A 27771-nucleotide genomic window follows, 5' to 3' on the forward strand; every position below is an offset into this window, starting at 1 on the left:
TGGACCCACAGTGCTGAGAGATAGCCATGCAGTGCTGCTGAGACCTCACCAGGCTCGTCCACGATCCATCCTTTCCTCAGCTGGGTGACAAATACCTGAACCTTTCTCAAACACACATAAAGCCAGGCAAGACACTGAATGGCTATGGGCCAAGGTGCAGAAAATGAGAACAAAGCGATATATAAGGATGATGGGAGCACATCTGATTCTTACAACTGCAATTCATTTGTCATTTTTATTTTGCAAAAAGCAACTTGGTAATGCTTTACATTAAGGGTCCAATAGCTGGCATAATTTAGCACATTACTTAACATGAACAATCCATGAACTTCAGTATAAACACATCATAATGGTGTGTACCACACTTGGTAATGTGGCCATTTTATTTAAAAAAAAAAACAAAAAACAAATAAACACCAATGTTTGTCACATCAATCAAAATGAACACCTTAATTAACATGTTTATGGTTTGTTAACTGACAAATTTCAGAAGTGAGGATGAAGCAAATTTCAGTATGTATACTTCGAGACCAGTTCAGTTAGTTATCAACATTTAAAAACATGCTGCAAATTATTTGTTGCAAACTATATGGACTATACAGACACCTGACCATCACACCCATATGTGCTTTTTGAACATCACAGTACAGATCACAGATTCCCCCTTTGCTGTTATAATAACCTGCACTCTTCTGGGAAGGATTTTCACTAGATTTTGGAGCATGCCTGTGGCAATTTTATTTTTTTTCATTCAGCCACAAGAGCATTAATGAGGTCAGGCACTGATGTTGGGTGAATGAGCCTGGGGCACATCCCAAAGGTGTTCAGTGAGGTTGAGGTCAGGGTTCTGTGCAGGTCACTCAAGTTCTTCCACTAGAGACTTGGCAAATCGTGTGTTCACAGATCTCGCTTTGTGCACACGGGCATTGTTATGCTGGAACTAGTTTGGGCCTCTTAATTCCAGTAATGGGAAATTGTAATGCTTCAGCATACAAAGACATTCTATACAATTGTGTGCTTCCAACCTTGTGGCAACAGTTTGGAGAAGGAACACATATGTGTGTGATGGTCACGTCTCCACATACTTTTGGCCGTATTTAATTGTGGATTGAACAGTCAAACAGTCAATATGAAGGTATATTTTGTTAACATGTCAATGAATACATGTGCAAATGTACTTTGTTAATACTGCTTATTTATTAATGCTAAAAAAGTTATTTGTAACATTTTTTTCTTAGTGATAACTAATGTACTAGATAATTAAGCAACATTGCACAAGAAAGAGTGTGTTCATACTGAATATCGGCACAGCCTTGATTTGGCTGTGTGCCAATATTATGATTGTGAGATTGCTTTTATACAATTTTTTTTTTTTAAAGCAGACATTAATATTGAGAAAGTGACATTTCAGACACAATATGGTCATAATAATAATTTGTTTTGTTTTTCTCTGCAAACGGAATTAGATCCCGAACATTTGTACATTCGCATTAAAGGTGCACCCGGTGAATCTGGATACCTTCTTCCTTTTTTTATCTTCATCTGTTGAGCTTTCAAATTTTACTCAGAAGATGAAAATGTATTATTTGCCATGTCTGATGATGTCATGAATTCAACTGTAGCAACAGTTTCAGTGGGACTGTTCCTAGAATTTTACAGTGAAATGCCCCTTTTCAGCTATAAATACATTTTCTGTACCGCTTTTCCTACACAGGGTTGTGGGAAGACTGGAGCCTATCCCAGGGGACTCTGGGCACAAGGTGGGGGACACTCTGGATGGAGTGCTAACCCTTCGCACACTTAATGAACCTTAAATGTTAACAATGACACCACATGATTCATTGACATATAAAGCTCTTCCATTAGCTCCTCCAACAGTAAGGTCTTTTGTTTGTATTTTTTCAAATTATGTTGAATATTGAAGTTAAAACAGATTGGTAGAACAATGCAATACCTTGTTAACAAAATTTTAACTACACCCACATAAGATCATGAAAGGATGACACATGGTTATAAATGTGAGTAATCTGTGACTTTGGCTCCATTTGTAAACTGGAACACTGCAGCAGAACAGTCAGGCCTACAAACTCACAAATGCTGAATTACAAAAAAATAATATTTCTTAGGCTATATGAAAAGAACACTACTATTTAAGGTTCACACAACCTTTAATGCAATTGTACACACTGAAATCCCACAGTGAACAAGGAAGAACAAAAGCTCCTAATCTGATGATAAAATGATGCATCATAATGCCAGATCTGTCTTTACTGATTTCTTCATAATATTATCTGAAATCATTACATGCTCATTTTTGACCTAATAACTGCTAAGCCAAATGAACAAGTCAGGACTTATTTTTTTTCTTCTTTTTCTTGTGATGTCTCGGTTCAGGAGAGTGGGAATCCCTGCACACACACACAAAAACAAGAGAACAAGTTAAAATGGCAACCAAAGAAGAAACACAATTCAATAATTTGGTTAAGATAAATTGTCTGTTCAGGAAGTAGACAGTCAGTTTATTTATTCAATATTGAATATGGACAGATACATAAGCAAACTGTATACATTATATCATATACCAAAACATAGTTACATGATGCATTGTCTGTCCCTAGAGGTGATTTTAATAAAAAAATACTATCTATTATTACAAGAGAGAGAGATACAACAGCATAAATGCTAACATGTGCAAACAGAGCAGAGTTTACACACATCAGTATCACCAGTGACAGATATTCCCTGAATGCAAATGCATTTCAGTGGCTTTACCTCCTTCTGCTTTTGCTGCCTTGTTCTTGGCTGTGCTCATGGCTGTGTTTTTGGTGATGTTTGTGACGAGAGCTGTTCTCTTCTCTGGAACTCACGTGAGATTCGCGTGACTCAACAGAGGCAGATCGGCCTTCATCTGGCAGCCTCCTGGATCCCACGATCATAATGAATAAAGTGAACAAACAAAAACAAACTCATCAGAATATACCAAATAAATCGTACTGTGAGTGGAGGCATAATGTACATGCCTACACAGGACGTGGTCAGATGCACTATATGGCCAAAAGTTTATGGACACCTGACCATGTGGTTCTTCCCCAAATTGTTGCCACAAATGTATAGAATTTCTTTGTATGCTGTAGCATTACAATTTCTCTTCACTGGAACTACGGGGACTAAACATGTTCCAGCATGGCAATGCCCCTGTGCACAAAGTGAGGTCCATAAAGACGTGGGTTGCGAAGTTTGGAGTAGAAGAACTTGAGTGGCCTGCACATAGCCCTGGCCTCAACCCCACCGAACACCTTTGGGATGAACCGGAACACTGACCGTACCCCAGGCCTTCACACCAAACATCAGTGCCTGACCTCACTAATGCTCATGTGGCTAAATGGGCAAATCCCCATAACCACGCTCTAAAATCTAGTGGAAAGCCTTCTCAGAAGGTTTTTTGTTTGTAGTTTCATTAGATATTGTGCAACTTCTTAAAAAAAAAAAAAGTTAGTTCCTCTTATAATGTTATTTTAGCTATAAACAGTTATTCCACTGCCAGCTTCTCTTTGTCTTCTGTCTTGAAGTTAATAAGAAAAGACAAAAACAAACAAACAAAAAAAAAACCCTGAAACAAAAAGGAGAAACTACTGAGAAAAGGGAAAATAGCCCTGGAAAGTCCATCCATCCATTTTCTGTACCTACACATGGTGCGTGTTTAAAATTTATTTATTTATTTATTTTAAAACACAGGGTCAAGGGGGGCCTATTCCAGGGAACTCGAGAGACACACTGGACGAGGTGCCAACCCATTGCAGGGCACAACTGTGCGCGCGCACACACACACACACACACACACACACGACAATTTGGGAATAGCAATCAGCCTACAGCACATGTCTTTGGATATTGGGATGGAAACCAGAGTACCTAAAGGAAAGCACAGGGAGAACATGTAAACTCCGCAAACACTGAGAATCGAACCCCCAACCCTGGAGGTGAGAGGAAAACATGCTAAGCACTAAGCCACTACACCCCTCTGGAAAGTCCTTTCTTCCAAAGACTTTGTGGTGGAAAACCTACCGACAGTTACAAAGCACAGACACCCGAGACTCCCTCTATAAATGTTAAAGTAACATATCCTTAATGAGAGCATCACCATATCAACAATTCTACATTTTTCTATGCTTAAACAGCAACACTTTTTAAACCTGTGTATTATTAGCCTTTTAGTGTGTGGAGTATGAATGAGCTGTAACTATAGAAATGATAACATTAGAACAAGCGCATTTAATACAGACCTGTGATTTGAATTACAGACAGCACTACTGTCAGAGCTGCTGGTACAGAAAACTAATTAATACCTTCTGACCAATCGACATTGAGAACTTTACAGCACTGTGGTATAACATAACAGAAATTGCTCCTACTATTAGAGTTTGGATTTGTATAATTTTTGCCTTTATTTAGTTGGTGCGCATATTTTATGTTTGATTATCTTGTCGTGTAAAAGCTAAAAGCATATTCATATTTATGTATATTTTAAGGGATTTGTCAGACACCCTTATCCAGAGTGACTTACATTAATCTCATTTATATAACTGAGCAGTTGAGGGTTAAGGGCCTTGCTGAAGGGCCCTGGCGGTGCTGGGATTTGAACTCACGACCTTTCTCTACCATCAAGGTGCCTACCAGCATCCTTAGGCACTAATGTGGTTTAGGCACTGGAAATTGTGCCCGCTCTGTCCATCCATCCATTTTCTGTACCGCATACCCTACACAGGGTCACCTGGAACCTATCGCAGGGAACACAGGATTCACTGGAGGTCACTGGGATTGCTGAGGATGGTACCGGTTAAAAAGAATAAAGATGGTGTTGGCCCTGAATTCATGTGGACAGTTATGCTATGATGGCCAGGACTACAATAGCTATTATATCCTTAGCACTGCAATTACCACAAACAGTTTTGCACTCAAGTCTCTATAAGTGAACAGTGGATAAGGTCAGCAAAAAAGACTTAATGTAAAAACTAATTAATTTTTTGGTTGCACAACTGCACTATGAGCATGTAGTATTAGTGCATTTATAGAAGGGATTTATTTACAATCGCACTATCCATTGTCACCCAGATGAGGATGGGTTCCATTTTGAGTCTGGTTCCTCTCAAGGTTTCTTTCTCATATCGTCTCAGAGTTTTCCCTTGTCACCATCGCCTCTGGCTTGCTCGTTAGGGACAAATTCGTAAAAAAATTATAGGGATAAATTACATTTTATATTTCTGTAAAGATGCTTTGGGATAATATCCAGTTAAAAGCGCTATACAAATAAAACTGAATTGATTTTAAATGAAGAGGGCGGATACCCTGGACAGGATGCCAACCCATCACATGGCACAATCTCTCTCACACACACACACACACACCTTGGTAATGCCAACCAGCCCACAGCGCATGTCTTTTGACTGAGGGAAGAAACCAGAGTACCCAGAGGAAACCCCCAAAGTACGGGGAGAACATGCAAACTCTGCACACACAGGGCGGAGGCTGGATTCAAGCCCTCAACCCCAGATGTGTGAAGCAAATATGCTAACCACTAAGCCACCGTGCCCTCTGCCCACTCTGTATTAATCTGAAATTATGTGGAAGATCACCCAACAATACCTGTGGGAGTGTTGTGAAGTTTTGGTCTCCTCCGCTCTCTCCTCCTGCCACAGCTTGGCTAACTCCCCCGAGTGGACATCAATCACTTCACGAATGATCTTGAGGATATAGTATCGTACATGTAAGAAAACTTTCCAAACAAATATGTTGGTGTTTCTTCAGCACTATCTTGGTCAGTTACACCCTCAAGAGGAGAAACAAAAAAGCTACAATACTGACCTCTGTGTAAGACTTTTTGGTGATGTGAACATTTTTTGCTCTGTATGACTGACGGCGTCTCCTGTAGTCCCTCATCTCAGCCAAGACCTCAAGGTGAGACTTTGGGCCACTTTTCTCCTCATCTACATTTAAAAAAAAAAAAAAAAAAAAAAAAAAAAAAAGGTGTTCTGAAAAGATTTACAACAAGAAGCTCCAGAAAACAAGCCAAACTAATGTTCAAATTCAATCAACACTAAGCAGTGTTTGGTAAAAGCATTACCAACAAACCAAGTGGATACCAATTGCAAGGAGATGCGCACACACACACACCTTTGTTCAGCCTGGACACAAGATCCACATAAAGATCCTCATTGCTGGATGCCTTTGTGCTCTGCTGTATGGCCTCCTGTATCACATGATCATACAGAGCCAATCGGTCAGCCGCTGTGAGGTCACACATTGTTCGCTTGTGGTTCTGAGGCACATCTGCAGGCTCAGTGGAGTAATCTTCTAAACACAAAACAGGGTACTTGTTACAGACTGGATTCAGGATAGTATTGATGAAATCATATACAGGTGCATCTCAAAAAATTTGAATATCATGGAAAGGTTAATTAATTTACAAGAAAAAATAATTATTATCTGCAAGCCACAATCATCATGATTCAAACAAAAAAAGGCTTGAAATATTTCACTTTATGTGTAATGAATATAGAATATAATGAATTTTTCCACGATATTAAATTTTTTTTTTAGATGCACCTGTAGATTCTTCTTACCAAAACTGCTAAAAAATTAAATGCACAAGATGTAGTTTCTGAACACAAGTGGACATTCCCAACATTTACTCATCACCTCTCATTTGCAAGATATTCATAATAATTTTCCACAATACCCGTCCTTAAATCATTGTACACAAGTGGAATGAATTAAAACATAACATGGCAGTGGATTCTCTTGCTACTGCACCACTGCATCGATGGTTAATGTTTTAAGCGTATATACCGACACCTAGTGTTTGAATTTGTATTGTCATAATTAGCCAGCGTAACTAACTAAATTAATTGTGAAATCCAGACACATTGTTTTTAACCAACCTACAAGAAAAATGAGTTGTAAAGTGTGATGAAGTTTGCGAACAACACATCACTAGTCTTCATGTTAAAGTTGCAGGGAGCGTAGGGTGATAGTCGCAGAGCATGCAGTGTGCATGTACCCTTCCACACCCTGCAGCCTTTCACCTTCAGTGAACTGACTTTTCCACCAGGTACATTTTTCTTTATTTGGACTCACCTCTGCTTTAGCTGAGAATACAGAAAAGCGCATTTTCCAGTGGTCTCCAATATTAAAAATCATAACTGTTATAGCTAAACTGTAGGTGCTAGCACTTCTAGGTTTAACAGTTCATTTAAAAACGTGATTAACTCAAGTACAATGGTTTTAATTCTGATACTAATATCTTTTGCCTCCCACACTCATCCTCCTGAGCATGGCAATAACCTCATGCGTCCCATTCCTGGAAAATTTTCTGACTGATTTTAATGCTATACATATATTATATACATATACATATATTTTTTAAGACGGCGTATGCATTTCTTTTTAGATCACCCTGAGCGGAGAAAAAGCAACTTCCTCTTTTGTCTTATGGATTAAAAAAAAGAATTTTACATGCCTGCAACTTCAGATTTGGTCAAGTGTTTTGGAGAGAAAATGCATGTATTTAAAAAGAATTTTTTTTGAAATAAGAATGATTTATATTACAATAAAAGTAAGCAACTTTTAAATTAAATTGTCTTGTATAATAGTTATTTTATATTCATTTTAGGCCATTATTTTAAAAAGTAATTCTGGAGTTAAGGTGTCTCTATTGGACTTTTTGTAGAATGCTGTTTACATGACCGCCAAAATCAGATCAAGTTGGGATTATCAGTGTGCATGTAAACACACTCAGTTATGCATCTCTAGGTATTCCAAGTTTTTTCCCCCTCACAAAGCCATATCATTTCTTATGGAAAGAAATACAAATTTTATATATATCCAGATAAAGGATATTTCAAAAGGATACATCAAGCATGAGTAGAAAAATATCTTGAGTAGACATCCTCTAATACTCACCCCTGTTACTAGGGAAAAAATACAGAAGAGAAATAAATGATGACAGAAAGATACGTAAAAGATTTTTTTTTAAGAGGGCAAGTGCTTGTTCATAGGATGCTGTTGAACATCAAATATTAGTATATAGACAGGCCAATGTATCATGAATCCAATTACATGAATATTACTAGTAATGGCTAGTAGAGATAAAGGGTGCACAGTTGTTAGTGCAAAACAAACTGTGTGCCCTGAAATGGAAGTAAAAGGTAGATGGAGGTGAAAGTGTTTTCAGACTTACTTTGGCAGTAGTTTCCTGTCGACTGAACAGGAGGGGCACTCGCCCGGGCCTGCAGAATTACCTGATGCTGTGCAAGTTTATCTGTATCGAATACAATACATGGTTTCAAATCTCTAACAGGAAATTATATATATAGAAAAAATATATAAGATTAAAAAAAGCTCATGAATGCTTTTTAATGTCACCGCCTTTAAGTGGGCTCACCCAATTTGATGCTGGGAATGTTGGCTCTCTCATAGCAAAACGATGTATCGTACATCTCTGCCTAAAAACACACAAGAAGCACCAGATTGTGATCATGGACACAGATCATTTTGAGTACACGCAGCACATTAAGCACCATTTCTAAAGAGTCTTTCCAAACCTGTTCTTCTTTGGAGTACCCTAACTGGCTGAGTAGACAGGTTGCTTTGTGGTTCTCCATGCTCCTACACAGAACTATGTGGTTTGGGTCATGGGGGCACACCTCCATCTTGTCCTGCTAAGGCATTTCAGATTGTTGATGCCAAACAGCTCAGAAATAACAACAAGAGGGCAAATGAGGCATTTCAGCAAGCCCATGCTACATTCACATGACTTGAAACATTCACCTGCAACATTTAGATCAGAAACTCGTATTTACTATAGTTCATATAATATTAGGGCAGTGGTAGCTCAGTGGTTAAAGTGTTCAAACCACAGCATTTCCAAGCTACCATTGTTGGACTTTTGAGCAAGGCCCTTAACCCTCAATTGCTCAAATGTATGAATGAGATAAATGTAAGTCGCTCTGGATAAGGTCTGCCCAATACCATAAGTTTAACGCAAGTGTAATATTAAAAATGACGGTTGCATTAACTACACATAGCTAACATAACTACCAAGCTACTTGCGTTTACATTCATTCATTCATTCATTCATTCATTCATTCGCTTTAATCCAAAGCGATTTACAAATGAGGAATTTGTTTACAGGGTAAACTAAGATTATATTGAAATCAAACAGGAATTTCACTTATGTCTTGTTGTGACACAAATCAGGTGGTTGTTGTTACCTGCGGGGAATAATTCTCCCAGCTCCATCCCAGGACCTCGAGCAGCTCTTCCAGCTGTGTCCGACAGTTTTGAGTAAACTCAGTCAGTTGATGCAGAGCCTGTAATCGGTCCTGTAGCGCCTCAGAGGAATCAAAGTCGCTCATTATCACCCAAACACCTCTCCTAAATACAGCCTTATAACCCAATACACTAAAACAGTAGCTACAGTAAAATCACACGTCTTATTTCAACCCCTTCCCAACGCATTAAGGTAGCGAGAGATTTATTTGAGATTCAACGAGCGTCGCGTGACCCGGAAGTACAGGGGCTTCCGTATTCCGGTTAGTTCAGCAGATCCAGGATCAGGGTTAGCCATATCTAAAAGAATACAGTGCGCCGGATTCTACATTAGACTGACCTCAGATCAGCTGACTTGGCAAACACTATGTGTGGTCAAAAAACAAGCAGCGATTCCATGTTTTAGGTCTAAATGACAGGTTTTGTTGCGCTCAGATGGATTAAAAAAATAATAATTCTTACATTCCAGTGGAGCCGTCTGACTAGCTGTTAGATTGTAGATTATTGTTATCAGTCAGAAGAGCTCCGTCATCGCGGAAGTAATCTGCGTGCTGGGAACTAAACACTAAACAGCAGGTAAACAACACTCAGTGTGGGGAAACATGGTAATAATGCAAGCGTCGTATAAACAACAACAACCGTAAACATCTCTGTCGAGGTTGTTTGACATTAGGCTAGACTTTGTGGTTTTGTCATTATGTAGGTGTAAATACTGTGTGTTTGTATTGTTAATGTGAGGCATAACATTACCTTTAGATAACTGCGATTAGTCAATATTCTGCTCTCTACCTCCAAACACACACACTTCAGCACTATCATCACTGGTGTCAGCAGTTGTACATTGATCTCTGTCAATTTTTAAAAAAATAATATTTGTCTGAAAATCAAGGTAGAATTAACCCCCCCCCCCACCACCACCCTTTAAGTAATATTCTCTCATTATCAGATTAGGATCCATTTTCTGGAAGAAGCTTCACGGGAAAAAAGAAAAAAAAAACACTATGGGAAATCAGCTGGCAGGAATTGCTCCATCACAGATATTGTCTGTCGACAGCTATTTCTCAGACATCCATGAATACGAATATGACAAAAGTCTCGGCAGCACCAGATTTTTCAAGGTGGCCAGGGCAAAGCACAGAGAGGGTTTAGTGGTGGTAAAGGTATTTGCCATTCAGGATCCGTCACTGCCGCTCACCAGCTACAAGCAGGAGCTGGAAGAATTGAAGATCCGTCTGCATTCCTGCCAGAACTGTTTACCCTTTCAGAAGGCCACACTGTCAGAGAAAGCAGCCATTCTTTTTCGGCAGTATGTTCGTGACAACCTGTATGATCGTATCAGCACACGACCGTTCCTCAATAACGTGGAGAAGAAATGGATTGCGTTCCAGATCCTTAATGCTGTGGACCAGGCTCATAAATCTGGGGTACGTCATGGTGACATTAAGACTGAGAATATTATGGTGACTAGCTGGAACTGGGTGCTGCTTACAGACTTTGCTAGTTTTAAACCCACATATCTGCCTGAGGACAACCCGGCAGATTTCAACTATTTCTTTGATACATCTCGAAGGAGAACCTGCTACATAGCTCCAGAGAGGTTTGTGGATGGCAGTATGTTTGCTACAGAGAGTGACCAGACTACTCCACTCATGGATCTCAGCAACAACAGCCAGAGGACCAGAGGAGAGCTCAAACAACCGATGGACATTTTCTCAGCTGGTAAAAAGAAATATATCTTTTATATATTTATTTTTAAACTCTGTTGAAAGCTATGAAAAGCATTTCACATTCTGTATCTGTTTCTCAGGTTGTGTCATTGCAGAACTGTTCACAGAAGGGGTCCCACTCTTTGATCTCTCGCAATTACTAGCTTATCGCAAAGGGCAGTTTCAAACTGAACAGGTTCTAAAGAAAATTGAAGACAAGAGTATACGAGAGCTGGTATTTAGACTATTTTTCACATATTCCACATTCAACAAGTGCTAGTAGTTTCATACATCTCCAAACTCTCAATATGGCATTTTTGTTCAGTGTGCATGTGTATATATTTGTCACAGGTGGCCCAGATGATACAGCGAGAACCTGAGAAACGCTTGACAGCGGAGGAGTACTTGAAACAGCAACGAGGCAAAGCCTTTCCTGACATCTTTTACAACTTTCTTCAACCCTATATGGCCCAGTTTGCTAAAGAGACCTTCCAGTCTGCAGATGAAAGAGTGTTGGTGATTCGAAAAGATCTGGAGAACATCCTGCATAACCTTTGTGATGGTGAGCAGGCAGGAAAGTCTGAGATGCAAGAGAAGGCTTCTCAGGAGCTTGGATCAAACAAAGAACATGGTCTAGTGGTACTGGTGTCAGTAATCACTTCCTGTCTGCAGACCCTGCGTTTTTGTGATTCTAAGCTTGCAGCGCTAGACTTGGTGCTTCATCTGGCCAGCAGGTTAAGTGTGGAAATCCTGCTAGATCGAATCACTCCTTACTTACTTCACTTCTGCAATGACTCAGTGCCTCGGGTCAGGGCAGAAGCCGTACGCACACTGGCTAAAGTGCTGGCGCTGGTAAAAGAGGTGCCCCGTAATGATGTCAACATTTACCCAGAGTACATTCTGCCTGGTATTGCCCACTTGGCCCAAGATGAAGCCACAATTGTCAGACTTGCTTATGCAGGTAAGATAAATGAATGCGATGCATACACTCAGATGATTGTGCAGACATCTTCATAATGTTTTAACTGAACTGGATTGATTTTCTTCTTTAGAGAACATTGCTCACCTGGCAGAAACAGCACTGCGTTTTTTAGAGTTAGTGCAGGAGAACAATCTCAATTGTGAACATGATGTAAATGGAGACGATGCAGAAGAAACTCTTCACCCAAATGAAAACTATGATTCAGGTACATGTCTATCTAGCAGTCATTTTCCTGTTTTATACAAATGTCAGGATTTCAAATAATGTACATTAATTATGTTGGGTAATATACAGTTAATTTATGTAATGTTTTAAAAGTAACATAAATGAGAATGGAGACTTTGTTTTAAGTTGAGGATGAGAATATTTTGAATTTATTTTACTATGTTGGCTTGACAAATCCAACATATTGTTCTTCTGTTTAAACTTAATTTTCTTCTTCTGAGACCCAAAATTTCTAAACGCTCATCCTCCCAGAGCTTTCAAGCTACATGCACCAAACTCACCACATACCATCAGCCTGTTCTGACTATGACTTTTCTAACTGATTGGAATTACAATTTTCCAGTTACACAAGCTCCAAGTGGCCAGAATTCCCATTGACGTCCATTAAAAATTTTTGACTGTTAGACCTCCTTGATCTTTCAAGCTACTTCCACCAAACTCAGCACAGTCCTTCAAGCTGTTTTTCTAATTGATTGGACTTAACGGTTTTCCCATAGTGGACAATCAAGCCTGGCTCGGATTGTTCAAGATTTCAAACGCCGACTGTCAAAACTCACACACACACACACACACACACACACACCTGTGTGCACATGACCTGAAGCCCCTCTTCTCTCACTCTCACGCTGTCAATGTACCTGTAACAGAGACTCTCACTTCGTCCATCTATCTATCTATCTATGCTACACACTCTCTCCATCCATCTCTCTATAAATCTAGCAGTAGTGCACACACACTCTCTCTGCATATTTCTTTCTATCAATCTACCTGTATCACTCTCTCACTCCTTCTGTCTTCCTACTAATAACACTTTCTCTATCTATCTACTTGTCACTCTCTCACCCCATCTGACTTTCTACGTGTAGCGCTCTTATTTGTCATCTTTCTACCAGTAACTGTCTGCCCACTACCCTTTCTTTCTTTCTTTCTTTCTTTCTGTCAAAATTTCAAAGTCGTCAAGCTTATGAAGCAGTTACAAACTTTCAGACTGGCTTTGTCGAGGCAATATCAAAGTTTGTCGTGACAAATATTACCTACTTAGTTTATTAATATTGGTCTATCCTTACAGAGCTGCAGGCATTGCATGAGATGGTTCAGCAGAAAGTGGTGACACTCCTTAGTGACCCGGAGAACATTGTGAAGCAGACGCTGATGGAAAATGGCATCACACGTCTCTGTGTGTTTTTTGGTAGACAGAAGGCCAATGATGTACTTCTTTCCCACATGATCACCTTTCTAAATGACAAGAATGACTGGCACCTCCGTGGAGCTTTCTTTGACAGTATTGTGGGTGAGTTATTTTGTTCTGCCAATAATTTCCTAATCTATTTAACGGTTATTCTTAAAAACCAAAATAGTCAAAAGTTGCTTTATCATCTTGAACATGCCCTGGGAATGGTGTACATATCTAAATGTATACACCTTTCTCCACCTTCTCTAGGTGTAGCAGCTTATGTAGGATGGCAAAGTTCATCCATCCTAAAACCGCTGCTACAGCAAGGTCTGAGTGATGTGGAGGAGTTTGTCATCTATAAAGCTCTTAATGCCTTGACTTGCATGTGCCAGCTTGGGCTCCTTCAGAAAACACACATCTATGAGTTTGTCAGTGACATTGGTGAGAGAAACTGCTTATGTTTATATTAGTGTTCACTGGAGATCATTACAATATGTGTTTTTTTTATAAGATAACGTGTTGTTATGCAGTGTAATTAATTAAACAGGTTTTGAAGGTACAATTCAGAAAAATAAAAGATGACTTTATTTTGATAAGCAGTGCAGCAACATTGTGTGCATGTCTTGTCCTGCCAGCTCCTTTCTTGTGCCATCCCAATCTATGGATCCGTTATGGGGCTGTCGGATTCATTACTGTGGTTGCACAACATCTAAATATCGCTGATGTGTATTGCAAGCTAATGCCTCACCTTAACCCCTTTATTACCCAGCCTATTATACAGGTGAGATTGCAAATCCAAAAAAATTACTGTTCTTAAAAGTAACACTTGGGGTTCTCATTTCACAGTGAAAATGTTTGTTCTTTGACAGATTGATAAGGAGATAGTGCTCCTGAGTGTACTCAAAGAGCCGGTAACCCGCTCCATCTTTGACTATGCACTCCGCTCCAAAGACATTAGCAGCCTTTTCAGACACCTGCTGCTTCGTCAGAAGAAACGTCATGGCTCCATCCCTGAGTGCCCCATTCCTGAAGATCCTGCTATTGCACAACTCCTCAAGAAGCTTCTGTCACAGGTCAGACAGCAAGCCTATGTAGCTTCCTCTTTAAACAAGTGGAAAAGTTTCAGACGACAACACTGCTTAGTTAGAAAGTAGTCATGTTATATACTGTAGTTTATTCAAATCTGTGGAACTAGCCATGTTCTGGACAGTAGAGAGAAGTTGGCAAATGTGTGAACTGCTCTTTTATTATCCTCATTGTCACTCACATAGTTAGTTCTGGAGTCAGATTCAACACCTTCAACTACAATCCCTAGTAAGCTTCTTGAGCTTTGTCACTAAATATGGCATGATGATACAGGACCAGCTTCTAGACTTCACTAATGGTGATGGATCAAACATGTTGAATGCTTCAATGTCATTATCAGCTGTTAACTTTGTAAGTAAAGCCCAAAAGACTCATCAAGGCTTCTGCATTTCTTCCTGGCACGCTTGCAGAAGGTCCTCCATGAGGAATTTTAGTGACAGGTGTACCTCCGTGGTGGTGCACTAACTTTGCATTTGTCAATAGCTATGTTTCCACGTATTGTTATGCAAATTTTGGGATATCGCATAAAAAAAACGCTGGATGGAAACACCAGATGTGAGTAAAATCCTCCAAAATGTACTCAATTGAGGAAGATAATTATTGTATTCAATAAGAAGACATGCATAAACTGTGATGGAAATACATTTACCAAATAAATTCTTTGATGCGTATCAAAAAGTCATATGACTTTGCCTCAGCAAATCAGGTGATTGGATGATTGGATGATGGGGCAGTGGTAGAACTGTGGTTAAGATTTTGGGCTACTGATCGGAAGGTCATGAGTTCAAACCCCAGCACTGGCAAGCTGCCGCTGTTGGGCCCCTCAGCAAGGCCCTTAACTGCTCAGATGTATAAATGAGATAAACGTAAGTCGCTCTGGATAAGGGCGTCTGCCAAATGCCATAAAATGTAAATGCTCAGAAAAGTAGAAATGGCAGCGAGTGAGCTGCGCCAGTTTCCACGGAAATGACAAGTTTGTTCTCTTGAACACATGGGATGGAAATGGTGCTTTATTCGCGATTGTTTTATGCAATATTCCAATTTTTCCCCCAAAAAAGTTAAATTCGCAACTCTGAGAGGGAGAGGAAGTAAGGTTAAGAACAGTTTCAACATTTCGTAGTGTTATAGACGTGTTTTGTGTTCCCATGTCACAAGTAGGAGCCTGGTGTAAACACAAAACCCATTAATGTCTATGCAAAGTGTATGCCATGGACAGTGTGTTTATTGATGTAAACATTGGGGAAGAGCGAAGGCGCTATAGGAGCAGACGATCTCAGGAATACACCGGGGGTGCAGATGTGCTCAGTACTGGAGGTGTGGTGCCAGTGAGGACAGTTCTGAAGGGGTGTGACCATTGTCCACTGTTCTTCTGAATCTGGCAAGAATGAGAATGCTCTTCAACTCAACATTTCTCCCTCAACAGTCGTGGAGAGTCTGAGAAATTTTTAAGCTCCAGCCAAGCGTGATTCATGAGTATAGTATTGTTTTAATTTAATGACCTGTCCTTTGTTGTGTCTGTGCTTTGGGAGAGGTGATGTTTTTACCCAGCATCATAATTTATTGTCTATAACCTCACTATGATGAGCATTCCTATCCACATGATTCTTCATGATCAAGCAGTGTCATTGCATGTCTCATACTTTAATTTTCACTTAGGGAATGACCGAGACTGAGGAGGACAAACTCCTGGCTCTAAAAGACTTCATGCTGAAGTCTAGCAAGGCCAAGGCCAACATTGTCGACCAGACCCATATGAGTGATGGGGCACAGAGCGGAGTTATTGACCTGGGTTTGCTGGGTATCACTGGGCGCCAGGTGGACCTGATCAGACCAAAGCAGGAGTCTGAGGACAAGAGAGGTACAAAGCATGTTAACATCTTATTAGTACCTCAAGCTCAGAATGCAGGTTGACATGTAATGTTTTTTCTGTTGTTTGCAGACATCATCTCTACAATTTCTGATTTATTCTTTAGCTTTTTTTAACAGTGGCTTTCTTTGAAGTGTAATTAAAAATCCAGACTTTTTGCTGTCATGTTAGAGAACCGTCTAAACCTGGCCGTCTTTAGTTTATTCTGGCCGTATGCATACTGATATGAAGTACATTCTCTTCTACTTCTGCACAGCAGTATATTGGCTAAAATCAATGGATAAATAGTATTTTCTTGTTACAGCTTATATGTTGCAGTAACATGAAAGTGGCTTATCGAGGGCTGAACTGTATGCAAGTGAACTAAGTTGATAGTTGAACTGATTATGCTGTTAATGCTGTCTTAGTATGGCATCAACCACATCTTCTGGCATTTGATGCACTCTCAGAGTATCTGTTCTAATGTATTGAGGCCCTATATTTTGAATTTGGTTTTCGATGTTTGTCATCAAATATAACAGTTAACTAACTGCTTTTACCTTTAGTGCATAGTGTTTGTTTTTTTGCATATTATTAGTGTATGGGTATTCAGACACTGAATTACAACCAAGAATTAGTCATTTTTGGTTTAAAAATAATAAGTCTTAAAATTTCTTTGCAATATTTAACGTTGTATGAAATGGAATTTGTACACATCCTAAATGTGTCATTTTTATATTATCACCATACAATTACTGACCACTTCCTTTCAGCTTGAAGCGATTTCCCATGCTTTTCTGACCTCTCTCATTAACAAGGCATTTCTGCTTGTATAACTGCCACCCACTGGATGTTTTTGATTTTTGCACCATTTTGTGTAAACTCGATCGACTGTTGTGCATCAAAATTCCTGGAGATTTGCAGTTTCTGAAATACTCAAACTATCTCATCTGGCACTCACAACCATGACACGGTCATAGTCACTGAAATCACACGTTTCCCCTATTCTGTTTGATGTGAACATTAACTAAAGCTCTTGACCTGTAGCCACATGAGTTTATGCATTGTACTGCTGCCATGATTGGCTGATAATCACTGGCTGATTATTCAGCAACTCACACCTGAAATATGTAGAATATGTGGAGAGAGATTGAACTCAAATCCAGGGATGGATAAAACTGATTGTTGTTTTTTTTTCACTCTTTTATCAGCTCGTAAGCACACAAAGCAGGACTCGAATCTAAATGAGGAGTGGAAAAGCATGTTCGGTTCTCTGGACCCTCCCAGCTCTACACCAACTCTGCCGACGGTACCTACTGTTCTACTTGCAAGCGGTGGTGGGGAGCCCAACGGGACTCTGGCGGGAGGGCGTCTGCGATCAGAGAGTTCCTCCCAGACTCTTAACCTCCCTCATGTTCCATCCTCAGCTCAGGTCGACTGCTGAGCCGACTACACACTATCTCTCTCTGCCTCCCTCCTTTCCACTCTACATCTGCTCATCACTCTTTCTTCTCTTTTATTAATCCATGTTTTAGTCTTCTTTCCATTCTCCATAAACATGTGCCCCTCTTGACTCATAAGCTTTAGCCATGTGTCCTAAACATTTGACCATTTCACAGCTTTACTAGCAATAGTACTAAAGTTTTTATTCTTGTCTTCCTACACTAGATGCCTGAAGGTGGAGGCACTCAGACCAGGAAATCCACAGTGTCCCCTGCCGTTCAGGTAGTGCAGTCGATGAGTGGGGCGTCCACCTACCAGCGGCGTGTGACTACATGCAAAGCCGAGCTGCAGCAGCTGGTGCAGCAGAAGAGGGAGCAATGCAATGCAGAGCGGATGGCCAAGCAAATGTTGGAGAGTGCGGAGTGGGAGAGCAGGCCTCCATTGCCAGGTTAACAGCTGAAAATAATCTCACATTTCTTTTAGGTCAACATCCGGGATTCTTTAGCTGCACAATTGCACGCTAGCCAACCACATGAAACAATACAGATCAATGAGTGAAACAGTAAATTGACAGCAGATGCTTCCTCAGAAATCTCACAAGTGTTCTGAGGTCTGCTTAACACATAGCAAAGCCCACTGCACTCTCTGATCTCTAGATTTATTGGCTGTTTAGAATAAAATGAGCTTTTTTTAATCATGTCAACAAAATTAAATTATTTACTTCTGCAGGATGGCATCCTAAAGGCCTGTTAGTAGCCCATCTCCATGAACATAAGTCAGCAGTGAACCGAATTCGAGTGTCTGATGAGCACTCTGTCTTTGCCACATGCTCCAATGATGGAACTGTGAAGATCTGGGACAGTCAGAAAATGGAGGGCAAGACAACAACCACAAGGTAGATTACCATGATATAGCACCTTGCACCTAAAAGCTATATAGGATTTCGGGATTTTGCCCTCTCAGGTACAAAAATGTTTTTGCGAGCTGATAGAACATTTTGCAACATGGATTGTGCTGCCTTTTCCCTCCATGCATTACTCTCACAGCTACCAGTGCACACATTTATAAAGAATTCAAAGCCCTATCTCAAACTGCATAATGCGCACTAAGAGCTTGTCTTTTACCTACAAGAACCTATGAGCTGGTTCTTTCTGTGACTATCAGCAGTTAATGCATCGCTGACCTGCCGTGGTCTAACTTTCCTTATTCTGTGGTAAAATAAGCAGCACATAACCTACAGAATGAATAGTCACCTAACTCCAAATAGCTTGCTAATATGTAAGCTCTGGTTGAAGGAAGAATTGTTTCTCCTCTGTGATCTCACAACGTGCCGCATGCATTGGACCGCAGGTTGAATATGGGGACTTTCTTCATGGCTCTGTGCATGTCCAGGGCTGTTGGACACAGCTAGCTTAGAATAAAGAATAAAAACAATAATGCCTGGTCATTTACAATTGTTTTTTTTTCTTTTTTTTTTAAACCTGATTTGTGCTCTCTGTGTTTTGCGTGAACGGTTAGTGTTAGCACACTAGCTAAAACCCACACAAGAGAATAAAAAGACAGCTCAGGTGAGCAGATCGATGTGACTCCAATGTAACAGAGTTTGACATTCAAAAATATGGAGAAACTTCAACAGCTTCACAACTGATACAAACTCCGCAATAGGAATAAATTGGCTTATTTACTAGGTTCCCACCAAAATAGAGAATATAAATGCCTTACTTGTCAGCACCAAAATCTCCATCCATAGAGAAGTATAGTATAAGTGTCTGACACATTCTAACTCCCGTTTGGTCTCATATTCTCTTATTCTCTCTTTCCCCTAATTGGCTGCGACTTCTGCCAATCACAGTGTAGTCTGATTTCTTTCCTGCGATAATTATATTTTTAACAACAACCCTACAAATTTGTTAGATGTCCCAGGGACTCTTCTCAGTAATGTGCATTATTCATAAGAAAAGAATTTAATACACGAAAATAAAATAATTTTTCCCTGTAATTGTTGTTGAGTATTGAATGTTTTGGCTTGTTTAATTGATATTCCAAAAAGACAGAAAAATCTGATGGAAAATGGTCAACTTGTTTTTTAGGTCAGTGCTCACATATTCCCGTATTGGCGGTCATGTGAAAACCTTGACGTTTTGTCAGGGGTCACATTACCTTGCTGTTGCTTCAGATAATGGATCCATTCAGCTCCTTGCAGTTGAGGCCCACAAGCCACCCAAATCCCCCAAGGTGCAGCAGTGTCAGACCAGGTAAGTGATATCAACTGTAATAGGAATTTCATGTTTGAAATTTGTTAAAAGATCAAGTTAACTATAATTCAAAGTTCAGATAAAAGTAATGTTGTAATGGTAAGAAATACCAGTTGCCATGAAAACTCTAAATAGATATGAGAGGGTGTTAATAAGTTTGCAATAAGTTCCAGATCAGGCCATAACTTTCCAGATGTATAATAACCAGGGCTGGAAATGGGGGTGTGTGGGAACTGAGCCCTGGGAATAAATTACCAGATGTGACAGAATTCCAGTTTACACTGGCTACGTTTTTTTTTTTTTTTTTTTTAAACGAACAATGTTTCTAGCTTTTATTCCCCCGAAAGCCTATGTAAGCGGGCTCCGCACATAAGCGTAGCGAGGATGTTCTGCATGTGGTTGCACAATGTGTGATTGGCCATAATACCTACAGACTGCAGCCAGTGGAAACCTGCATCCTCACAGAACTGATCAGACCACAGCAGATAAGTTAACAGAGTCTTAATGTAGCTGGAAATCTTAACAGAAACAGATACTTTAACAGATGCGATAGCAGAAACCTTGATATGGATAAAGATGCGTGCACGTACCTGAAATGGTCCAGGTTTAATCTATTTTGAATGCCCTTGTTCACCTTAAGTTCTTTTTATTATCATAGCTTGCTAAGAATTATATCCACAGTTTTGTTAGCCTACATGTTTATTAATTGTCTCCAAGCAGAGATACTTTTTGTATGAACAGTTTGTTTTGTGCCACACATAATTGTTGTTCTTTGACCTTCCATATGCCTGTCTTGATACTCAAGAAAGCATATTGTTTGGAGGAGACATGAAATAAGTGTAATGTTATAAATACTTCTATGATATATAATATTTTTATATTTAAATTACTTAATTTAAATATTAATTAAATATAAAAATAATCCCCCTGTGTATCTCAGCCATTTCTAGCACTGATGATAACACTTGAAGACCCTACAGAATCCTTGATAAATCTGATTTACCCCAGCTTTAATAAATATGTGTACCATGACCATTGCTGTATGCAGGTTCCTGGACTTGAAGGAGGACGGCTGTGTGGTGGATATGCATCATTTTAATTCTGGGGCTCAGTCTGTGCTGGCCTATGCTACAGTGAATGGCTGTCTAGTGGGTTGGGACATGCGCAGCAACACCAATGCTTGGACCCTCCGACATGATCTGCGTCTTGGCCTCATCACCTCCTTCGCGGTTGACATGCATCAGTGCTGGCTGTGTGTGGGTAAGCACTGTTAAGTGCATACTTTTTTAATCACTGTAATACAGAGTCCCTTTTATGGATTTTTTTTAATAGAAGATCATATGTGTACCTGTTTATTTGAAGGTACAAGCAATGGAACAATGGCATGTTGGGATATGCGATTTCAGCTGCCAATCTCCAACCACTCCCACCCGGCCCGAGCTCGAATCAGGCGACTGCTCATGCATCCCCTTTATCAGTCCTCAGTCATAACAGGTGAGATGCTTTATATATTTATTTAATATTATTTTAAAATACTGCAGGATTATCCATTATCATAATATACCAGGCAATGATCAAAACCAGAAAATGCTAAACATTAGGGATAATGTTTATAAACACACAAAAAAGAAAAACAGAACAAAAATGTGCCAGTGGCAGCTGCTATAAACAGACAGGTACAGTATGAAAGATTGTGTGGGCTTTTTCTAGCAGTGACCTAGAAATTAAATTAGCAGCCTTTGAAAGTTACCTGTTTAGGCCTCATTAGGTTAAAAGTGCACCCAAAAACATTTTTTTAACCAACAGGCAAGTTCTGGTCATAGAACTTGACAACTTTCTGTAAAATAAAAACTGTACCTTTTCTTACTCTCATCTTACTACTTTCCTTTGCTTGTCCATTTCCTATGAGAATAATAATTCTAGGTTAATAGTAATCCTCTGTGTTGCTCAGCTGTCCAAGGAAACAATGAGGTGTCAATGTGGGACATGGAGACAGGAGACAGGAAGTTCACTCTGTGGGCCAGCTCTGCTCCACCTCTCTCAGAGATGCAGGCATGTAGTAACACTTCTTTCATACCTATAAATTCTCCATTATGAATCAGCCATCTGACAGAATATTAGGTACACCTAATAGTAGCATAGTGCCCCTCATTTGGCCTTCAGAATAGCTTTATTCACCTACGCCTGAGGTCTACACGATGATGAATGCACTGTAAAAGAATGTTGTACCAACGCGAATGTGATTGTGTTTTAAAGAAATTGGCACATATGTGTCCTGTGGTCAGGAATTATGCAGGCCTTAGAAGCAAAATCTTCATAGAACTATTTTAGTGAAAACACATGCCTCATCACATCTTACATTTCCAAGCAATCCACATCCACTCTTTAGACATTCTGTGATTAGTGTCAGAAGCCCTAACGTGTGCCAGTAAAACATTCCTCACCCCATTCTGTTGCCACCAGCCTCTACTGTTCATATGAAACAGGATATCATCTGGATTGGATTTGCCTGAGCAGGCTATTTTTCATGGTGTTGCTGATGTGGACACACTGTTTTGTTATTTTACTAAAAAGCAACCAGCATAATTTTTGGATGTTACATCCCATTAGAGACAAAGTCCATTAAGTGGCACGTTATGAGAAAAACGTTTGAAACATTCTGCATACCAAATATGCCCATGATTTGCATGAAGTTGTGGCTTGTCTGTTTTGCTTGTATGATCCTTGCCATCCTCCCTTGTTATCTGTGATCTGCAAGGTGTTATTGTCTAGTATTCTCAATTACTGGTAATTTCTTCTTTTCGCACCACTCTAGATAAACCCTTGAAACAGTTGTGTATGAATAGGCCAAGATGATAGGTGTTTGGGGGAGGCTCATCTTGTTTTGACCATTCCAACTCTCGTTTAACCCCTAGTTGTTGCTAGAAAGGTTTGCCTGCATGATTTAAACCACACACCTCAGTCACATTGTGGAATATATCTTGCTTGTGACTTGTCAGCAGATGGAAACTGGCAACTTGGTGTAATATAAGCTCAGAATAAAAATTAGTCATATTAGCCTTCTTATATAAAACCATGCTTCCTGTCATAGCCATCCTCTCATAGTGTACATGGAATATACTGCAGCCCTGCTGATGGCAACCCTCTCCTACTCACTGCTGGATCAGATATGAGAATAAGGTATGTCTAGCCACAATATCTAGTTCTTTATTACTGAAAATTGAATAACACGTTCTAATAAAAAAAAAAAAAAAAAAGTTAAGGTATTGAAGTCATTTTCAAGGTAGGTAATCTCAATACGAAACTCACTTTTATAGTGAAGTTCAGCTTGCTTATGGAGAACTTGGCTTTTATTAGATTTAGCTCTCTTTTTTTAATTATTACTTTTATGAGTCTGTTTGGGGAAAAATGAACTGCAGACTAGAAAACAGTCTGACATTGCTTTCCTGGCAATGTCATATGTTGTTTGGGATCATTAAGCCACACTACATATGTTCTTTTCAGATTCTGGGACCTTGCGTACCCAGAAAGGTCTTATATTGTTGCTGGTGGTGCCAATGACTCTCTACACTGCCCTTCTGTATTCTACAACCGGAAGATTATTGAGGGGACAGAAGTAGTACAGGTTTGATTCCTTATTTTTTTATTTCCAGAATTGTCTATATCCTTTTATTGTATGTTTTTATTTATTTTTATTAAGTACACCCCATGGAAATTGATGGCTTTTGTGACATATTTGGATGAGCAAACATTTGCTCACCTTCGAAATGGCGCCTATTAATAAAGTTTAGATAAATAGCTTTTTCACTCATTTATTCAACAGAATAGTGTATCAACTTTATTAATAGGCGCCATTTCGAAGGTGAGCAAATGTTTGCTCATCCAAATATGTCACAAAAGCCATCAATTTCCATGGGGTGTACTTATTTTTTCACATGGTTGTGTGTGTGTGTGTGTGTGTGTGTGTGTATATATATATATATATATATATATATATATATATATATATATAAAATATAAAATATATATATATTATATATATAATATATATATATAAATATATATAATATATATATATAAATATATATTATATATATTATATATATTATATATATATATTATATATATTATATATATATATTATATATATATTATATATATATTATATATATAAAATATATATATATATATATATATATATTATATATATATATATAATATTATATAATATATATTAAATAATAATATATTATTTATATTTATATATATATTTATATATAATTTATTATATATTAAATAATAATATATATTATATATATTAATATATATATATTATATAATATATATTAAATATATATATATATATATATATATATATATATATATATATATATATATATATATATATATATATATTTAATATATAAAAACATGCCCCCTTCTTCATCATTAGGAGATTCACAGTAAGCAAAAGAGTGGTGCCACAGAAGATGCCCCTCGCCGAGGTCCAGAGTCCTTGCCTGTGGGCCACCATGACATTATTACTGACATTGCCACCTTCCAGACAACCCAAGGCTTCATAGTCACCTCCTCTAGAGATGGCATTGTAAAAGTCTGGAAGTGAGAACACTCATTAATGCCACTCTATGTGGAAATCTAAACAAAATGGTAATGTGCAATGTATGTGAATATTATCACCATGTGACCTCACCAGGTCTGTTATTTAACATGATAACTATTTCAAGTTTATTATGTGTTTCCTTGTCATGAGCATATGCAAATTGTAAATGTGAATATATTGCAGTGTACCTATACACAGGCAGCCAAACTGTGGTAATATTAACTATATATATTGTAGTTAGTGCAAATCCATGAGCTATTGATTTTGGCCATCAGTATTATGCAATAAAGATTTAGGATAATGTGTTTTTTTTTGCAGTTGCGATTATATCTACAGCTTTATTTGTATAAAACATCAACTGAAACAAAATCATAAAACATTAAAGAGAGCAGGTGATAAAATCCAAAGTCTCCTCTAATTTTGTTATTAGATCATAGACACATTCATCGTCGATTTCTCACCTAATCAACAACAAAAAAAAATCAGTTTATTTTTAGTGTGAATATTTGGACTATGCGAACAAAGCAAATGTTCTGAAATGTGCCTTGTTCCAGAGGTTATTAATGAAGGCATAGTGTGATCTGACATAGTAACCTAATAGATTGAGAATAAGGCTGTTGTTGTTTTTCAAGTTTTGAGATTTTCATTTGGAATCTAATGCAAAAAAAAAGTATCTTGTGAGTTGTGAAAGATGCAGCCGTTACAGCTGATAGCTGTTCTGTGATATATCGGAGAACTGATGAGTGGGTTTGAACGTGCAGTGGCATGGTTTGTATAACCCCAGTTCTAAAAAAGTTAGGACAGTATGGAAAATGAAAAAAAAAAAACAAAACTAACAAAAAGGGTAATTTGAAAATTCAATATAATACAGGGTGAATTGAAAACACATTATTAACACATTATTTGATGTTTTCCTTTGTGAATTTTGTTTATTTAAAAAAAATACACTCATTTCGAATCTGATGACTGCAACACACTCCAAAAAAGTTGGGACAGTCGACTGTTTACCGCGGTGTAACATCAACTTTTCTTTTAATAACACTTATTAAGCGTTTGGACACTAAAGACACCAGTTGGTTAAATTTAGCAAGTGGAATTTTACCCCATTCATCCATTATGCATTTCTTCAGCTGCACAACTGTCCGGGGCCTTCGTTGCCTTATTTTGCGCTTCATAATGTGCCACACATTCTCAATTGGAGACGGGTCAGGACTGCACGCCAGCCATGCTAACACTCGCACTCTCTGCTTACGCAACCATGCGCTTGTAATCCAGGCAGAATGTGGGTTGGCCTTGTTCTGCTCTGGATGGCAGCATATGTTGCTCCAAAATGTGTACATATCTTTACTGTATGTACATAGTACATACTTTTTTTCTGCATAATTCAATTCAAATCAATTGATATTGTCCCAAAGCAGCTTTACAAAAAATATATAAATTCAGAATATAGATTTTAAATGTATGAATTTGTCCCTAATGTGCAAGCCAGAAGTGACGTTGGCAAGGAAAAACTTTGGGTAACATTCTGACAAGGTTCTATCTGACAAAGTTATGAACAAACATTCTTCCATTAATGTTAATAGAACATTTGTTCAATGTTATCTTGTCTTTAAAACGTTCTCTAAACGTTTTTAAACGTTATCCATACAACCTTTTTTGTTTTGGAATATAATCACGGTATTCTGTTCACCCTCCCATTTACAAACTTAAATACACACGATAAAGTGTATATAGCAAAAAAGCCCCCTTAGCCTACTCACCATGGCAAAGTATGTCCAGGAGTTACTGAACTGAATAAATGTTTTAAATGTACAAAATGATGCCAGATTTTTCTATATTTTAAGGGAAAGTATTATTAAAGTAAACAGTTACATCATTTATATTAGTGATGTGGCTATCCCACAAGCAGATTCAACATTTAATACTGAATTAATAATACAAATGTTTTATTTGCAGTCAAAATCATGAAACGGTTTGGAATAGTTGTGGGGGGTTTTGGTAGCTAAGAAAATATCACAATTATTTACTTTTTGTCACAAAAAATATTGCTAAAAATGGACCTAAATGCATTTTTAATGGGTTGGACCCCACTCATTTGAAGTACTTCCTGTACCAAAAGGTCAGTGTGAGGAGTGCTGATTGAAAACTTTGAATGGTAAATTGATAAGTTCTTACTGTTTATCCATTATTTGTTAATTTAAATGGCAATAATGCCCTTCTGCCTAGCCAACAAATAGTTAACCTATTGTCTCTGTTGTGTTCAGATTAGGGATGTCAATTTACACAAATTCCCATGAACAATAGCCATTTAAATTAATGATCAGTCTTTATCCTTTATAACACAAGATGCATCTACTGCAGTGGCATATAGCTACCAGCATGACAGGGTGTGAAAATCAAGCTCAAAACATGAGCTTCCTCATCCAAATGAAAAGTTTTTTTTACTCTAAATAATAGGCTAGTAGGCCATGCATGATCATAATTTTTTTTTTTTTAATGCACTCGGTGTTCAGAAGGAATTCATTACTGTAAATAGAGACCGCTGGCAAAAGGACATGAGCCACGCTGTAAAGCTGAGCATTTTTTAAAAAAAACTGTATGCAAATTGGAAGAAAAGCAATGTGATACTGCCAGATTCAGGCATTAAATGCCAATCTTTTTCTTTTAAATTTACATAAACTGTGGTTGTTAATTGGGAGAATATCAGATATTTGATGTAGTAGTGAAAAATATATAAGCAGGTGTAATGTAGGTGGAATATAAATATAAATAAATAAATTATATATATATATATATATATATATATATATATATATATATATATATATATATATATATATATATATATATATATAAATAAAATATGTAATACATATATATATTATATATTATATAATATATATACATATATATAATATATATATATAATTAAAATATATATATATACACACAATATATATATATAATATATATAAATAAAAAAATATATATTTTATTTATATATATATATATTGTATATATATAAAATATATATACATATTATATATATATAAATAAATAAATATATATATATATATTTTATATATATATATATATATATATATAT

The 27771-nt window shown here is 38.0% G+C and overlaps 2 protein-coding genes across 4 annotated transcripts; one reads left to right on the forward strand and one right to left on the reverse strand.

Moving 5' to 3' along the window:
• Positions 1 to 2149: 2149 nt before the first annotated feature.
• Positions 2150 to 9552, reverse strand: snrnp48 (small nuclear ribonucleoprotein 48 (U11/U12)). 2 transcript variants are annotated; one of them, XM_053634292.1, is made up of 9 exons: positions 9270 to 9552; positions 8601 to 8714; positions 8441 to 8501; positions 8237 to 8317; positions 6172 to 6351; positions 5863 to 5984; positions 5644 to 5741; positions 2773 to 2919; positions 2150 to 2408 (listed from the first exon to the last, which is right to left on the reverse strand). In XM_053634292.1, the coding sequence occupies exons 1-9, from the start codon at positions 9411 to 9413 to the stop codon at positions 2348 to 2350; spliced, it is 1008 nt and encodes a 335-aa protein (XP_053490267.1). In that variant the 5' UTR covers positions 9414 to 9552; the 3' UTR covers positions 2150 to 2347. The 2 variants fall into 2 exon arrangements, with proteins under 2 accessions (XP_053490267.1, XP_053490258.1); XM_053634283.1 differs by having other exon boundaries at positions 8601 to 8717.
• A 100-nt stretch (positions 9553 to 9652) lies between these two features.
• pik3r4 (phosphoinositide-3-kinase, regulatory subunit 4) lies at positions 9653 to 25058 on the forward strand. Of its 2 annotated transcripts, none has more exons than XM_053634331.1 (20): positions 9653 to 9903; positions 10274 to 11046; positions 11135 to 11268; positions 11385 to 11994; positions 12086 to 12220; positions 13310 to 13531; positions 13682 to 13855; positions 14050 to 14195; positions 14284 to 14487; positions 16157 to 16358; positions 17558 to 17778; positions 18015 to 18237; positions 18519 to 18684; positions 19880 to 20044; positions 21093 to 21304; positions 21407 to 21538; positions 21996 to 22096; positions 23136 to 23224; positions 23549 to 23669; positions 24498 to 25058. In XM_053634331.1, the coding sequence occupies exons 2-20, from the start codon at positions 10329 to 10331 to the stop codon at positions 24666 to 24668; spliced, it is 4146 nt and encodes a 1381-aa protein (XP_053490306.1). In that variant the 5' UTR covers positions 9653 to 9903; positions 10274 to 10328; the 3' UTR covers positions 24669 to 25058. The 2 variants fall into 2 exon arrangements, with proteins under 2 accessions (XP_053490306.1, XP_053490315.1); XM_053634340.1 differs by having other exon boundaries at positions 17558 to 17655.
• The last annotated feature ends 2713 nt before the right edge of the window (positions 25059 to 27771 follow it).

The sequence above is a fragment of the Ictalurus furcatus genome, chromosome 1, assembly GCF_023375685.1.
Source record: "Ictalurus furcatus strain D&B chromosome 1, Billie_1.0, whole genome shotgun sequence".
In the NCBI taxonomy this organism is placed as follows: Eukaryota; Metazoa; Chordata; class Actinopteri; order Siluriformes; family Ictaluridae; genus Ictalurus; species Ictalurus furcatus.

Bases quoted from the DNA above. Each gene is read 5' to 3' on its own strand.
- snrnp48 (XM_053634283.1), bottom strand. From the start codon at position 9,413: ATGAGCGACTTTGATTCCTCTGAGGCGCTACAGGACCGATTACAGGCT. The intron at 8,718-9,269 runs GTAACAACAACC...GAAATGCCTTAG, and splicing joins GGGAGAATTATTCCCCGCAG to CAGGACAAGATGGAGGTGTG. The intron at 2,409-2,772 runs GTAAAGCCACTG...GTGTGTGTGCAG, and splicing joins GGCAGCAAAAGCAGAAGGAG to GGATTCCCACTCTCCTGAAC.
- pik3r4 (XM_053634331.1), top strand. From the start codon at position 10,329: ATGGGAAATCAGCTGGCAGGAATTGCTCCATCACAGATATTGTCTGTC. The intron at 14,196-14,283 runs GTGAGATTGCAA...GTTCTTTGACAG, and splicing joins TTACCCAGCCTATTATACAG to ATTGATAAGGAGATAGTGCT. The intron at 23,670-24,497 runs GTTTGATTCCTT...CTTCATCATTAG, and splicing joins AGGGGACAGAAGTAGTACAG to GAGATTCACAGTAAGCAAAA.